We start from the raw sequence: 15971 nt of genomic DNA on the forward strand, positions 1-15971 counted from the left end.
CTTGCTTCGTGCTCGTCCGGCGATTGATTCACTTCCTCTGCACACGTGAGGCACCCTGGGTATGGAAGCGGATACGACAGCGGCTGGGTTCGCGAAAAATCATTGTCTTCAAGCTTCTCGTCAGATATGGGTTGAAGGCGAGGTCGAGGGTGCGAGTATGGCAACTGCGTTTGTGACATTTCCTCGTCTTCAGGCTTCTCGTCCTTGCTAGGTAGAGGCTGGGATCGTGGGTGCGAGTACGGTGACTGTTTTGAGAAATCGCTCCGTCTTCAGGCGTCGCGTCAGCTCTGGGTCGAGGAGTGGATCGGTGGTGCAAGTATGGTGACTGAGTTTGTGAAATTTTCTCGTCTTCATGCCTCATGTTGCACGCTTCGAACTCTTGCAGCCGTTCGCTCTCTTTGTGTTCTTCGTCGTCTCGGGGCTTCATCAACTTTTCAGGACGCTCTGCACTTTGGAAGTGGGTGTTCAGGAGGATTGCTCAGGTCGCCTAAAGAAGAGTGTTATCTGTATGTTCGTATGCTGCCAAAATGGTAATTACGCGCTGTAAAAATAGGTGAAATGTGTCCCCGAGGAGGACGCACCAGGCGCCAAGAACGACTACGGACTGCAGGATCTGGCGCGGCTGCTAGAGCAGGTGCACCGGCCGTTCCATGCCATCCAGCGCCAATACCCCTACAAAGGTGGGTGTGTCTGCAGCGTTGGAAGTCCCTCCACCCTCCTCTCCTGTCTCTAACTCTCTTTTGAACGCGCAGACCAACGCGTGGAAGACGCTGCCGCTGGAGCAGAAGAAGAAAATACTCGAGTACATCCGCGACAAGCGCCAGCGCAAGGCCCAGAGCCAAGAACACGACGAAGAGGACGATGCCAAGAACGAAGACAAGCAGCCGCCGCAGGACCCCGCAGCGGCCGTCAGGACGGACCCGTACCTCAAAACGCTGCTGCAGAGAAGTCTCCGCTCGGCGGGCCCAGTGGCGGACGCGGCGGCGCTGCCCAAGCACCCGAACAGCGCGTACGTCGCTCCGGTCGATGTGCCCCACTAGCGTAAGTCAAGCCCAAGTTCAAGCCGCGCTGGCAAGTTGCGGAAGGAGAGTTCTTTGAGAAGGGCTGCGCGTGCGGAGTGAAGCATGACGCGGCGAAGAAGGGCAAGAATTCATCGCTGCTGCTGCACACGATCAGCTCCATGATGGTCACGTTCGGAGATAGCACCCAGTTTTGTGTCACGGCGGTGGAAGAAGTGCAGGCGTTGGGTAAGGTAGATGAGGCGCTGGTGGTGTGTAGGTGGCGGTGGCTTAACAGGTGGTTGGATGCATGGGTGTAGTCGGTGAGCACATGCGCAAGGTGTTGGGATCGGTGAATTCAGAAGTACTGAGTGTAGTGGGTCTAACTTGACTCACTACTTTAGCTTACACGTTGCGCAACGTGTATGAGGAAGCGTAAGTACTTAGTAATTACTTAGATTAATTATATTTGAGTACACAAATATAAGTTAACTTAGACAAGACTCCAAGTAGCTAGTTTAAGGTAAAATGAGAACTGTATTGTTTGTAAATTGATCTTCCTCTAAAATCTGCTAAAATCTGTTTATCATCTATGAAAGGGTTGGCAGCGGCTGGCTGTCAGAGCCCCGCTAATATGCATGTCTCTGATTGGTAGAAAGATGCTGCTTTCTACCAATAGGATCTTTGGGTAGGTGTGGACCACTCACTGTGGTGGTCCAGTTCAATGTATCCATCGGTGTGTCTTACACCAATGTGAGGAAGTATCCAAAACTTTTAACAGATATCCTATCTGTTAAAATCACAAGTGACTTGCAGCCACTTGTGCGTGTAACCCCGTTACACCATCCCCCCCCCTTAAGGTTAGACGCGCGGGGTCTCCGCACGTCAATCTTCTGAATTGACCATTCGTCAATTCCCCGCGTTTGGAGAAGAAACCCGCACTCATTCAACGATGAGCGCGCCCCAGAAGAAGACTCCGAAGGCGGTGGAGAGTCATATCTCCATCGACGACTACTTCGAACGCCAGAAGGCGAAGTATGGCGACGTCGTCGACTTCGACGACGACGATGAGGACATGGAGAGCGAGGAGGACTCGCCCTCAAAGCGTAAAGACTCAGTGTCGAGCGAATCGCTCGACCCTCACGCCAAGAACGTTCGCCCGCGTGAAGGGGACGAATCGGACGCTTCGAGTTCGAAGCGTTCGCGTACTGAGAGTGATACCCCACTCGCTTCCGCTGGGGCTCTCAGTTCTCCGCGCGCTGCAGTTGCAGCGCGCGATTCCAAAGCTCACGGCTCTCCGCGCGCTGCAGGCGCAGCGCGCGATCCGTGGATGCCGTCCGCGTCTGAGATCTCGGACCGGTATGGGATCTCGGTACCTCCGAATGAGGTGCCGCTGTACGTATGCAGCGCCATCAAAGATGACGCTGTGGCTGCCGAGCTGCACTTTGATGCGGAAACGCATCAAAGGCGCGATTACTACATCGGACTCTTTCATGAGCTCCGATGGTTTCAAAGCAAGAAGACCTCTTCTCGCAGCCAAGTGCCCGAATGGCAGGCACTTTGTCAAAGCTGGAACGCCTTTGTTGAGAACTTCAACAAGAGGCCGAGTGCTTACCGTGATCGGATTAAGCAAGCGCGTGATCGCTTCGAGACGTACTCGAAGCGTGGAAAGCTGGAGCAACTTCATGTTGCTGCGGAGGAGGCAAATGTGCCGTGCGCTGTGCCCGAGGGCTTTCAGTGCATGAAGTGCTTTCCAGGCGCGGTCCGCTTGAGCGACCGCGACCTGAACGGGTACACGTCGTTCCGTGTGCCCGAGAGTCTCAAAGAGCTCCGTGCTAAGTTCTTAGCACGTGAGGGTTCGGGCGCTAGCGATGATCGCAGCGCTCGTGTTACTTCCGCTGCACCCGCGCGTACTGTTCCTCGTACACCCTCACCATTTCCGGAACGTCCTCCAGCAAGACGTTCCGCGGATCCCATGTATCTCGATGGGGAGGAAATCCTCTCCAACGAATACGAAAACGAGCCCCTTGAGGGTTCGTTTTCGGGATACTATGGTCAACAATCCGCTCAACAATCCAGCGGGTTGAGCCGCGGGCGTCACGGATCGGCGGTGGCGGGGGTGGGAACACGCCCCGGGTATGATCAGCCCCGGGCTGATCAGCATGCGCCTCTCCACGACCGGGTGACCGTCGTGGAGCGTCTGCAGGGCGCTGAGTTCGCCGCCCTGAAACAGGAGCTGGCGAACCAGAAGGCCCAAGTCGCGGCAGTCTCGCAGACCGCCTCGAATATCCAGGTCGAGTTGGGGACCCAGATGAAGGGGTTGCTCCAGCGCGTCCGCGCGCTGGAGGAGAGGTTGCTCGTCGCCGAGGCCAAGTCCTCCGCTTCTGCCTCGGCTCCTGCCGAGGCTTCGGGTCAGCCGAGCTAGATGGCTCGTGCTGCCGGTATGGCTTCAGCCGTCCGACGTAAAAGGTCGGATGGAGGCGCATGCTAGACGGTATGTCTAGTGTGTAAGCGTTGCCTTGCCGTGCCAACACAGTGAACGGCCCGATGAAGCGCGGAGCAAGCTTGCTTGCTCCGAAGTCCGAAACTGCATGTTTAGGCAGGTTTTGAGTAGCTAACAAAACCAATGAACCAACTTTAAATTCATTTGTGTTGCCTCTGCCCACATTGTCTGCGTTCAGCTTCTGTTGGTCAACAGAAGCTGCTATTGTGTCTTGGACAAACCGAATCACGGCTTGTCTTTTGGTGATGAAACTGATTGCATCCGAGCTGAAGTCATTCAGCTCGCTCTCCGCTAGAGGCCCGGCCTCTGCGTGGTTCTTTGCGGTGTCTGCGCCCTGCGCAGACCCGTGGTCGTTGGCCTTGTTGTTGGGGGAGTCTGCGCCCTGCGCAGACTCATGTGGTTTGTCCATTGCTGCAGCTGACACTGTGCAAGTGTCAGCGGTTTTCTGCGGCTGCTGTATTGCAGTCGTAGATCCTCCCCCACTTAAAGTGGGAGCCATCACTCCGAGTAAACTCGGTAGGCGTGGATGCCGCATGGCATTCACGTAGAACGGTGTATGCCCGGTCGAGGCATGCACTGAGTTGTTGATGGCAAACTCTGCCATCGATAAGCACTCGCTCCAGTATTGGAACGAGTGAGCGTAGCTCTTCAACATATCGACGAGCACGCGATTCACGCGCTCGGTTTGACCGTCCGTCTGCGGATGATCCGCAGTCGACATGGAAAGCTGGCTCCCAAGAAGTGTAAACACTTCTTGTCACAGGTGCGCTGTGAAGCGCGGGTCTCTGTCCGACACGATGTCGGACGGCATGCCATGGTGTTTGAACACCATGTCGACGAGCAGACGGGCCGTCTGCTTCGCGGTCACCCCTGCTGGCACCGCAGCAAGATGTACCATCTTGCTGAAGCGGTCTACAAAGACCACAACACCGGTGTTCCCTCCGCTATCCGGGGGAAGACCAAAGATGAAGTCCAAAGACATGGACTTCCAACACTCCGACGGAGTCGGTAGTGATTGCAGTGGAGCCTGCGCGAATGGTGCAGGCTTCACGCGTTGGCATACCTCGCAAGCACGGATGTACTTGCGCACCCACTTATTCTGATGGTGCCAGTTGAAGTCACGCGTGAGAAGGACGTATGTCTTGTCACGTCCGAGATGTCCCGCAGTCGGGGCATCATGATATTCGTACATGATCCTGAGTCGCAGGTCATGGTCATTTGGCACGACAACGCGATCCGCGTTGTCGTCGACTGCATTGTAGAGTAGCAGTCCGTCGTGCACACGAAAGCGGTGTGCACGCGCTCGAAGGTGCTTGGGCAGCTTCTGACGGGACTTGTCAGAAGGCGCTGTGCCATAGGCCAGCAAGAGCTTCGCGTCCGCGTCGTGCGCGTACGCGGCCTTCACATCATCCAACAGAGATGATGTGGGTTTGCTCGATCGCATGGCGTCAATGGCATTGACGTCAACAGCTTCTGCATAGTCCGGCCGACGTGATAACGCGTCGGCCACCACGTTCAATCTTCCGGGTTTGTATTCGACCCGGAAGTTATACTCCGCAAAGAATGAGAGCCATCTCGCCATTCTTTGTGAAATGTGTGGCGACTTCACTGCGGTACGCAGTGAAGCATGGTCGGTGTAGACCACAAATGGTCTACTCCCAAGCAAATACACTCGGAACTTTGCGAGTGCATACTTCATGGCAAGGAGTTCCTTGTCATGCACCGGATAGTTGCGCTCAGCTGGCTTCAGCTGACGCGATTGGTAGTAGACGACACGATCACGGCCCTCGTGATCGTGCGGCATCAACGCACATCCGATCGTGAAGTCGGATGCGTCACATACGACGTGAAATGGACGATCTTGGTCGGCTACTGCCAAGATCGGTGCCTCAGTCAAGCCCCGCTTGACTGTATCGAATGACTTTTGGCAATCGGGTGTCCAATTCCACACAGCTTCTTTCTTAAGAAGTTGTGATAGCGGGCGGATCTTGTCCGCATAGTCCTCCACGTACTTGCACAAGTACGTGGCCAAGCCAAGGAACTGCCTCAGTTCCTTGACACTTGAAGGCGTTGGCCATTCATTGATCGTTCTGACCTTTTCCGGGTCAGGGCGAACACCATTGTTCCCTACGAGACACCCGAGGACGGGTATCTCGCTCGCCCCGAAGATACACTTCTTCAGGTTCGCGTAGAGCTTATGCTTTCGCATAAGCTCAAGTAGCTTCCGGAGATGCACCATGTGCATCTCTACGTCGGTCTTCCCGTCCACAGCTCGGCTGTGGATGAACACATCATCGAAGTAGCTCGGTGCGAAGTCGCGCACCGAGCGCAACAAGTGCGTCACGCACCTGTTGAAAGTCGCAGGGACGTTCTTAAGCCCCTGTGGCATTACTAGCCATTCCCAGAGCATGCCGCTTGGCGTGCTCACTGGCGTGAGAGGGATATCGCTCTCACGCATTAGGATTTGATAGAATCCATCTCGCAAGTCGAGAGCACTGTAAACGGTGCTCCCGGCCATTGAATCGATGATAACATCTTTTCGCGGTATCGGCGTCTGCGCCGGTACCGTCGCATCGTTCAGCTTGTTGTAGGCATGAACGATGCGCCATCCGCCCTGTGGCTTTTTGACACAGAACGTCGGAGCACTGTGCGGGAACTTTGATTCCCGCACTTGTCCTGCTTTGCGACGACTTTCAAAGAAGTCGTCGATTGTTTTTATTGCTCTCGCGGCAGTGGCCACTGCCGCGTGACACAGTACTTCGTGCCCGGCACGAGATCAATCTCGTGCTGAATACCCTTATCCTGCGGAAGCTCCGCAGGAATCTCTTCCGGGAGTACGTCTTTGTACTCCCTCAACAATTCGTAATAGGGACTCGACTTCAGCGAGTCCCAACCTTGTTCCTCGAAGCGCTCTCGCTTCGTCTTCGCACTGAGAGTGTCTTCACTCTCAGTGGTACTTCCCATGAAGAGCTGCCTCAGCTCTTCGCTCTCGCTCTCCGTTCTTTCGCTGTCCGAAAGAACGCACACTTGCTCGATGCGTCCATCGTGCAAGTCGCGCGTGAAGCGCTTCCAGCTCATGGCTGGAAGCGAAGTCAACTCCGACGCCATCGTCGGAGGACTAGCGAGTTCCATCTCACGATACTGGAATCCAGTATCGGTGCGCGTCAAGACGCTTAGCGTCTTGACATTCGGCGTCACCGCCGCAGTCTGCCCAGCAGACTGTTCTTGTTGCGTCTCGGTCCCGGACCGAGACTTGCGTAGCGTTTTCCGCTTGCGCCGTCTTCTTGTTGTGCGGAGCCCGGCTCCGCACAGTTGTTCTTCTGGTCCAGGCCCGGCCGTGGACAGTTGTTCGCCGGCGGACCCTGTCCGCGGGCGCGCGGTATCAAGCCCGGCTTGACCGCATGTTCCTTCGTGCAGCCCGGCTGCACGGTAAAGTGTCCCTTCGCCGGCAGACCCTGTCTGCGGGCGCGCGATATCAAGCCCGGCTTGATCGCATGGCGCTTCGTCGTGCAGCCCGGCTGCACGACAGCATGCAAATTGCGTCAGTGCGGTACGTTTGCAACCGTCCGCACTGTTTGCAGCGTCAACTCCCGGAGTTGACACGCCTTCGTCACCTCGACGCCATTCATTGGCGGAGCCCCTCATGACCGAGGGTGCGTCGGCTCCCGGAGCCGACGCGTCGTCGTCGACCTGACCGCTTCGGGTCAGGGACTGTCCCTTGCACGCTTGAACGTGGGTGTTGATTCCTGGAACCAACACACCTTTTCCTGCTGACGTCGGCAGCATAGCCGACGTTGGTCTCACTTGTGCGCGCCCTCGCGCACTTCTTGGGCACTCCGGGACAGCAGCATTAAGCGCTGTCTCGACTGGTGAGCCGCGCGCACCTGCTGGTGCGTGCGCTGCGATAACAGGGCCATCGCTCTCTGTTCCGCTGTCGCGTCCGAAGCGCACGAGCGTGCGCTTCTTCCGGTCTATCACCGGATCATGCCGTGGCTTGCACGGCATGCCCATTACCACGTCGAACATATCGTCCAGGTCCAGGACGATAAAGTGTTCGACAAACTCCCGTTGTTTGTACGAGAAGCGCACGTTCACGACGCGCTTCTCGGTCTTCACGATGGCACCTGTTGCCAGTCGTACCTCCAGAAGACTTCGAGGTGTATCTACCTCCTCGAAGTCAAGTCTCGACAGGCTTCGTAGTCGAACAAAGTTGTTCGACGCGCCTGAATCTACCAAAGCTCGAAGAGAGTCACTCGCTCTCTTCGAGTAAACCTTCAAGATGACTAGGTTCGGTCTGTCATCTTGTTTCTTGCAGTGAGAGCTGGTCTCACTGGGGGCTGCAGTCCTCAGTGTCGCGTCATCGATGTCGGCACGCGCGACTGCATTACCAGTAGGGCGCCCCGCGCCTACTGGATGTTCGCGTTTTTTGTTGGTCCGCGGCTATGCCTAGCATCGTCACGACGGCCACCTCCAGGGGGCATGGGAGCTGTACACTCCCGTGCAAAGTGACCGATCCTTCCGCAACGGAAGCATCGCACGTTACTTCCTGCTACTGGTAACCAGCAGCCGTTGCATTCGAGAGGTCCATTGGTTTCGGACCTCCCGGCCTCGGCACGTTCACATGCAGTTTAGCCTGCCGCAGGCTAAACTCTTCTTGCATGGCAAGAATGATCGCAGCTTCGAGAGTACTCGGGTACTCTCGGAAGAGATAGGTCTTCACAGGCCCATCTCTAAGCCCTTTCATGAACGTGACGACCTTGGTCGCCTCGTCAATCGGGTTAGTCACGATATTTGATACCAAATATCGTGCGCGCTGCGCGTAAGCATGGACGTCATGCTTACCCTGCTGAAGGTCGAGGAACTCCGCCCTCGACCGGAACTCGTTTGCGGGGCTCAAACGCTTGTTTGAGCTCCTCTTTGAACACTTCGTACGTGCTGAAGCACGTAGGATCGGAGAGTCGGCGTCCATACGCCCAACTCCTTGCGCGTCCGCCAAGGCAGGACATGGCGAATGCGACCTTCGACAGCGGGTCGACGATGCGTCGAGCCGCTATGGCTGTGTCGAGTTCGACAAGCCATCGGAGGAGAGGCTCGCCCTCTCTTCCCACGTAATTGCTTACGCTCAACCTTAATGGTTGAGCACGCGGTGTCGTCCCTGACGACGCCGTCACTGAGGAAGCAGCGTCACGCTGCTCCTTCATGATGAACCCCAGAGCAACACCATGTTGCTCCGTCGGCGATAGCGTACGCAGCATCGTAGCTATCGCCGCTTCTCCAATGACTGTTGACAGTCGTTGGAGGGCCTCCCACTCTGGGTCAGACAGGTGGGGGCAGTCAGCGCGTGCAACATGCGTTGCAGGCGTGTTGGAGCTCTCCATGGGCACCTCCGTGCTCATGGGGTTCTCGGCTCCGCGTTCGTACACCGCGTACGAACGTCAAGCAGTCGGTCGTTGGACGGACTACAAAGTGCTACCAGGTGTAGTGGGTCTAACTTGACTCACTACTTTAGCTTACACGTTGCGCAACGTGTATGAGGAAGCGTAAGTACTTAGTAATTACTTAGGTTAATTATATTTGAATACACAAATATAAGTTAAATAAGATAGGATTCCAAGTGACTTAGATTAGGTAAAATGAGAACTGTATTGTTTGTAAATTGATCTTCCTCCTAAATCTGCTAAAAACTGTTTATCATCTATGAAAGGGTTGGCAGCGGCTGGCTGTCAGAGCCCCGCTAATATGCATGTCTCTGATTGGTAGAAAGATGCTGCTTTCTACCAATAGGATCTTTGGGTAGGTGTGGACCACTCACTGTGGTGGTCCAGTTCAATGTATCCATCGGTGTGTCTTACACCAATGTGAGGAAGTATCCAAAACGTTTAACAGATAACCTATCTGTTAAATTCACAAGTGGCTTGCAGCCACTTGTACGTGTAACCCCGTTACACAAAGCGTCGTCGTGCCTGAGGGTAAGCTGGGTTGCATGGAAATTCGCAGACTGTGGTTTCTTTGTTGGTGTTATTTTGTTTGTTTATACTAGTAGTAGACATTGGTGGAGATATTCGAGGAGGAAGCGATTTATTACGGACGTTGGAGAGAGTTCCGCGGCGAAACGAAACACGAAGAGAATGAACTTGAAGACGTCGAGGAGGAGGAGCTGGCGGAAGAGTTGGACCTGTTTGCTGTGTCCGAGACTGAAGATGTATTCGGGTGGGCTGGAAGGAAGGTGAGAGCCACCGACCTGGTGGAATAGCATGAAAGCATATAAATAACGTGGAATCTACTTGAGGAAACGGAAGCCCCCAATATTACTTACTCGATGACGTCTTTGAGTAGAGGAGCCTCGAGTTGCTTGAGCTCCCCGCCTGTCCGGTTCTTGATCGCCAATTCTACTAACCGGCCGGTGCTGTTGTCATAGAGGAGATTATGATACGTTGAGTCATATTTCGCAATGATGATTTTAGAGAAAAGATGCGGTACGTTCTTGTGGTAAGCAGCAAAGTTGAGAAACTCTAGTGACGCCCGAGAGATTTTCCCAAGACCCAGCCATTGTCGAAACTGTTGCGCCTTGTTGTTCATAAAGTTTAAGTTTTCGCCCTCTTGCAAACACGTCGTAGATGAACCAGTCCATCGTCTTGGTGCGTTCATCAGCAAAACGTATCCGTTTCTAGGTGCATGCAAACAGGCGACTAGTTAGCAGACACATCGGGTCTGAGTTAGTTCCTGTTACCGGTTTCGCACCAGAAACGCCTCGTTCTTTCGCAAGGCAACCGTAGATAACGTGGTGGCGCAACGGATCCAAAGTACTATCAGAGATGTGCTTTCTGCATCAGCAGTGCAGAAGGTCAAGGAAATATTTTCAAATGTGATCACCATGGGATCGAAGGCAAAACTTCTATCAGCCACCAGTATTATGAGGTAAGATGTCACTTTGATAGATACGCGCTCTTCTTACGAAACCAAACATGACGTATAGTTGACACCCCTCAAGAACAGCTAAAATGGGTAATTGGACCGTTTATGGGATTTTTAGATACAACCACTATACCCATTTTGAAGTCATACAAATTCAAATGAGGATGGGGTGTCGACCATACATAAATGAATACTTTGTACGAAACATGAGCGGATGTCATGACAGCCATCGCAGGAGTTTTTACGGAGAGTAATTACGTCAGGTTTTTCTTATATTTTTACAGTTTTTACAGGGTAATTACGCCAGTTTATCCTATGTCGCCCCTCCTCCTTCCATACAAACATATAAACAACCTAAACAGTTCATTTGTTGTAGCCCGTTTGGCGACTCAACGTTATCGTATCATTTTCCAAACGAATCCGTCCTACACAAGCAGAAGATCGTGGCGAATCAAGATGAGGTTCCACCCGCGCTTTTCCTGAAAGAACGATTGATGCCGAAGCGATCGGTCGCCGCGTGTTTCCCCTCTCATCCCCCAATAGGGGGTTTCAGTCCTCGATTTTCTTGCCGAAAGATCAGCCCGCAAAATCAGACCAAAAATCGGTCATTCTTCTGATAGCTTGTCGGATTTCTCGCGAGAAGTCCAAGCGGCGCGCTGGTGCATCTACTTAGTGCGGGGATATCTACTCAGCGCCCCCCCCCCTCCTTCGAGGTCAGTAGCGCGCGTCGGTTGTTCATAAAAGTCCTACTAACAATGCTGCGCAGGTCGTGCTAAATGCCGCAGTCGGAGCGTGCACAGTTGCTTCGGTCGCTGTCCAGTGCGACCTTTTGCCAGGTCCTTCTCGCGGAGTTCGACGAACTCGACGAGAACGAGAACGACGACGAGCTTGATGAACTCCAGGACTTGTACTGTGGGGTGCGCGTGCATCGCTACCTCGGGGAGAGGTCGAACGTAGAGCGTTCCAATGCTCACCAAAGACTTGTGTTTGACCTCCGGGATGATGAATTCATGAAGTCCCTGCGTGTCACAAAGCATACGTTTGAGTTTTTCTGGCAGCTTATTCGGGGCGACGCGCGCTTTGAGCAGCGTGGCACGAAGCCGCAAGGAGATGTTAGCATCCAGCTTGCTGTTGCCCTCGAGTGGTTTGGGGCTTGTGGCAATGGAAATTCCAATTGGAGAATCGTGCGGCACTATGGCGTGGGGTCTGGCACGGTTACTACGTATGTGAGGCGCGTGCGACGGGCGCTGCTGCGCCACTACTGCGCCTTCGTCAGATGGCCGCCTTTGCACGAACGCGAGGTTTCCTCTGGTTTTCACCGCGAGCGGTACGGGCTACCTGGAGTGATTGGCATGGTGGACGGTACGCACATTTGCTTCGATCAAAAGCCACACATCGACGTCGCTCTTCACTTTAATCGAAAGTCTCGCTACTCGCTGAATGTGCAAGTTGTATGCAATGAGGACAAGCGCATTCTTATGATATACACGGGGTGGCCAGGATCATGCGCGGACTCGACAGTGTTTGCTAAGTCACCAGTCTTGCAACGCCCCGTCAGGTACTTTGTTAATGATCAATATCTACTTGGAGACTCGGGATACGCAGTTTCGCGTAATGTTATCACGCCGTACAAAAGCCCGCCGCTTTGGAGGCCGATAATAGAGCGTTTAACGAGTTCATTGCAGCGCTCGCGTAGTGGTGGAGAACACGATTGGGAGGTGGAAGAACCGTTGGATGTCTCTCAAAGCATCGAAAAAAAAAGGATTTCGATGTGGTAAATTGTAGTGGGCCTACTTTGGCTCACTACTTTAGCTTACACGTCGCGCTACGTGTATGAGGAAGCGTAGGAGTTTATTAATAATTTGAATTAATTATACTTGAGTCCACAAGTATAATATAAATCAAATAAAACACCAAATAGGTAGTTTAAGGTAAAATGAGAACTATATTGCTTGTAAATTGATCTTCCTCCTAAATCTGCTAAAAACTGTTTATCATCTATGAAAGGGTTGACAGCGGCTGGCTGTCAGAGCCCCGCTAATATGCATGACTCTGATTGGTAGAAAGATGCTGCTTTCTACCAATAGGATCTTTGGGTAGGTGTGGACCACTCACTGTGGTGGTCCAGTTCAATGTATCCATCGGTGTGTCTTACACCAATGTGAGGAAGTATCCAAAACGTTTAACAGATAACCTATCTGTTAAATTCACAAGTGGCTTGCAGCCACTTGTACGTGTAACCCCGTTACAATATTTGTGTATTCAAATATAATTAACCTAAGTAATTACTAAGTACTTACGCTTCCTCATACACGTTGCGCAACGTGTAAGCTAAAGTAGTGAGTCAAGTTAGACCTACTTCAGGTCTGGAACCGTTTCACCGAGCAGGTGCCCGAGTTCCAGCAGCGCAAGCTGCGGATCTTCCACCACCCGTGCGAGCGCATGAAGGGCCTGCTCACCCACTCGGTGGATGTGGCCTTGTCCGTGCAATGTCTGCAGGAGGTGCAGAACATCGGCAGGGCACGAACGGACGCGCGGAATCTAAATGAGCAAGTCATCGCCTTGCTCCGTGTATGTATGTTGCACCCACAAGCAGGTATTGTGTGTAGCATAGTACCCTTCTGCGGTCCCAATTCGTATCCCAAAACGCCTAGGTGCTGCTAATTCAGTCTACGTCTTGACACAGGGGGGGGGGTCAGACGGTGTATCCTGCCGCAACGAAGCTTCCATCCGTGCTCGCCTGGCCAGCGCACACTGCTTTCGCTGTTTCTTTTGGATCTCGACTCTGTCCTTCCGTCTAAACTGCCCGAATGGAATCCAAGATGGCAACCAGTCGACATTTCCAGTGAGCAGCCCACTGGCATCATAGCGCAAGTCACCAAGCGTACACTCGTACTCTCCAGCCGAAAGTTCAGCTCTGATTATTTCGTCGGGGGAGGTGTCACCGCAGCCGCTTTGCACGTCACTATCGCCTAGAAGCCCATCGTTATCACATAGAAAGGTGCCGGGGACGTCATCACCTTCTCTTGGTCCCTCACCCTCACCTAGAGAGGTGATCGAGTCGTCATCCTCACTTGACTCATTGTCATCGCTTGGTGAGGGGGTGGGGACATCACTTGGCTCATAATCGGCATCGCTCTCGTCGTCGTTGGTTCCCTCAACTGGTTCCTCGTCATCGGCAGCTTCCACCTGGTAGTCATCCTCGCTAAACAGAGCGTCTTCACCATCATAACCACACCTCGGATCCTCCTCCTCGTTGCCTGGTGAATCATCGTCACCGTTGTCATCGCTTGGCTCTTTGTTGCCTATAGAGGCAAAGACGTCATCAGTTCTTGGCTCCTCGTCGAGCGCAAAGAAATGCTCATCACTTTCCCTCAACTGTTCGTCGTCAATACAGGCTAGATACACTCGAACTGACTGCCATAAAAGGCCATCGCCACGCGTGGTGGAATTTTGATGCTCTTGCGTAGAATGATCGCTGGTGCGATCTCGGTTTTGCGTTTCAGGGCCCCGTGCAGGATACGCCTGATGGCGGCTGGTCGCTCGGGGCTGCTGTTCAGGCTCCCGCACAGGCTGCTCTTGTGGTTCTTCGCATTGCACTGGTCGGTCGCTACTGGTCTCTCGGGGCAGTGGTTCCGGTACCGGGATATGATACTCTTGTGGTTCTTCCTCTTCTGCAGATTGGTCGCCGCTGGTCGGTCGGGGCTGCGGTTCAGGCTCCTGCACAGGCTGCACCTGTGCATCTTGCTTTCGCGTGGATTCTTTGCTTCTGGTTTCCCGGGTTTGTGGTTCCTGCTCTTGTTCCAGATGCTCGCGCTACACCTCTCGTGCGTTGAGTTCTTGCACTTCTTGAGTGGCCTCGTTGGGGACCAGCGACGCAAACGCTGCATCGATACTTTCGTCGCTTATGTCACCTTCGACCCGATTGAAGAAAGCTTGCAGCTCTTCTCGGGCGTTTTCTGCTCGAACGCCCATGCTCCTGAAGTGCCACTGCACCCGTTCTTTCTGTTTCGAGTTGATGATAGTACCCGGTGGTTTCATTTCCGTACACAGGTTTTTGAATGCGTTACGGCTCATGAATGCCTCCTTCATGATCTCTCTCAGTTACGTCTGCCTCAACGCACACTTTCGTTTGGGCTTTTGCTTATGTGTGTCAACCACACCCTGCGAACTCTTATATTTGATTGTTCAAAACGTATCCGTCCGGTCCCAGAAGAAGTAAATTTCACCGTCAGACAGCGTCTCAGAGGCCGAGTCGGAGCACGCGGACGAGGACTTCGGCAACGAGCAGGTGACTTCCCCTGAACAGCGCGTGGACAACATGCTTTTACGCTGACAATCTCGCATTGATCGCTCAAGTCACCGAAGGGCTGCGCCGCATGCATTATCCCTGCCAAGCTCCCAAGAATCGTTCAAGTCGTCGACAGCCGCTGCGCCGACATGAATTTACGCTGCCAGGGCTCCCGCGGTTTGTTCATGTCAGTGTAGGCTGCTGCGTCGACATGCATTATCGCTATCAAGCTCCCAAGGATCGTTCAAGTCGCTGAGAGCCGCTACACCGACGCTGTCGGGCTCACTGTTTGTTCCATGCAATGTTATAACCTCTAAAATTGAATGGTTTAGTTTAATAATATATTATTGGAGGCTCACACTTCCCCTTTGTATTGTATTGTGAACGTTACTATGTACTTCGGCTTTTTATTTCACTATTATTGACATAAAGAGACGAAGCCTTCTCAGCCCTCCACTTTATTTTAGAAAGTAAGAATGGAGAATACGAATGAAGACGATGGCAAGCGGAAGCGTGAGGACTTTTGTTACAGGTACCAGGAAGCGCCGTCGCCTCACTCGTTACCCGGACAGCGACGTCAGGTCTGAAGAAACGGTGACAAGTTTGGGGAGTACTAGCGTGTTCCGCCAAACGTGGTCACAACTGAAAAAGGACGGCTGGACTTCGAAGCTGCCTTCCAGTCGAAGTCTCGACGTGCGCCAAATCTACATTCGCCCTGGAGGAGATCCACGGGGTATAGAAGGTCGCGACTTCGTCCTGGGAGAATTAGCTCTCCTCCAGTTCGTTGCAGGTAGTTTTCAGAACGACGACACTGCTGCGGCAAGTAAGACGGCGCTCACACGCTATGCTTGCGGGGCAGATCGCCTAACATTCCTTGTGCGTGGTGCTCGAGGAGTAGATAGCGGACCTGACACGTGTGGGCGCGCGTTGCCGGCGATAGCGACAATGACCATGCTGCGACCGGGTCTCATGCTCAAGACGGAGAAGAAGGTTGTCGTGGAGGTCATGGTGATGGTCGTGTGGCCAGTAATGCTTCTGGTAAAACAACGGCCCAAACTCTCTGGATAAGGAGATGGACTAATAGCTAGATGTGTGCGTGTTGTAGGTGGCGAGCTGGGCAAACATACCGATTGTGCGGCCAGTGGCGTCGGTGCTGTTGGCGGGGGGTATACCGCAGCCCGCGCTCGAGCCGCAGGCCAACGTGGTCGTGGAGGTCGTGGTGGTCGGGGTAAGCGTAGCGCAGGTCGTGCGGGAGGTACAAATG

The 15971-nt window shown here is 53.6% G+C and overlaps 1 protein-coding gene across 1 annotated transcript; it reads left to right on the top strand.

The window, feature by feature from the left end:
* Positions 1-650: 650 nt before the first annotated feature.
* IUM83_10503 (Transcription initiation factor IID, 18kDa subunit) lies at positions 651-1040 on the top strand (the record flags this gene model as incomplete). Its single annotated transcript, XM_067935014.1, has 2 exons — positions 651-680; positions 753-1040. The coding sequence occupies 2 exons, from the start codon at positions 651-653 to the stop codon at positions 1038-1040; spliced, it is 318 nt and encodes a 105-aa protein (XP_067781395.1).
* Between the last annotated feature and the right edge of the window lie 14931 nt (positions 1041-15971).

This window comes from Phytophthora cinnamomi (assembly GCF_018691715.1).
Source record: "Phytophthora cinnamomi strain GKB4 chromosome Unknown Contig117, whole genome shotgun sequence".
NCBI lineage: Eukaryota > Oomycota > Peronosporomycetes > Peronosporales > Peronosporaceae > Phytophthora > Phytophthora cinnamomi.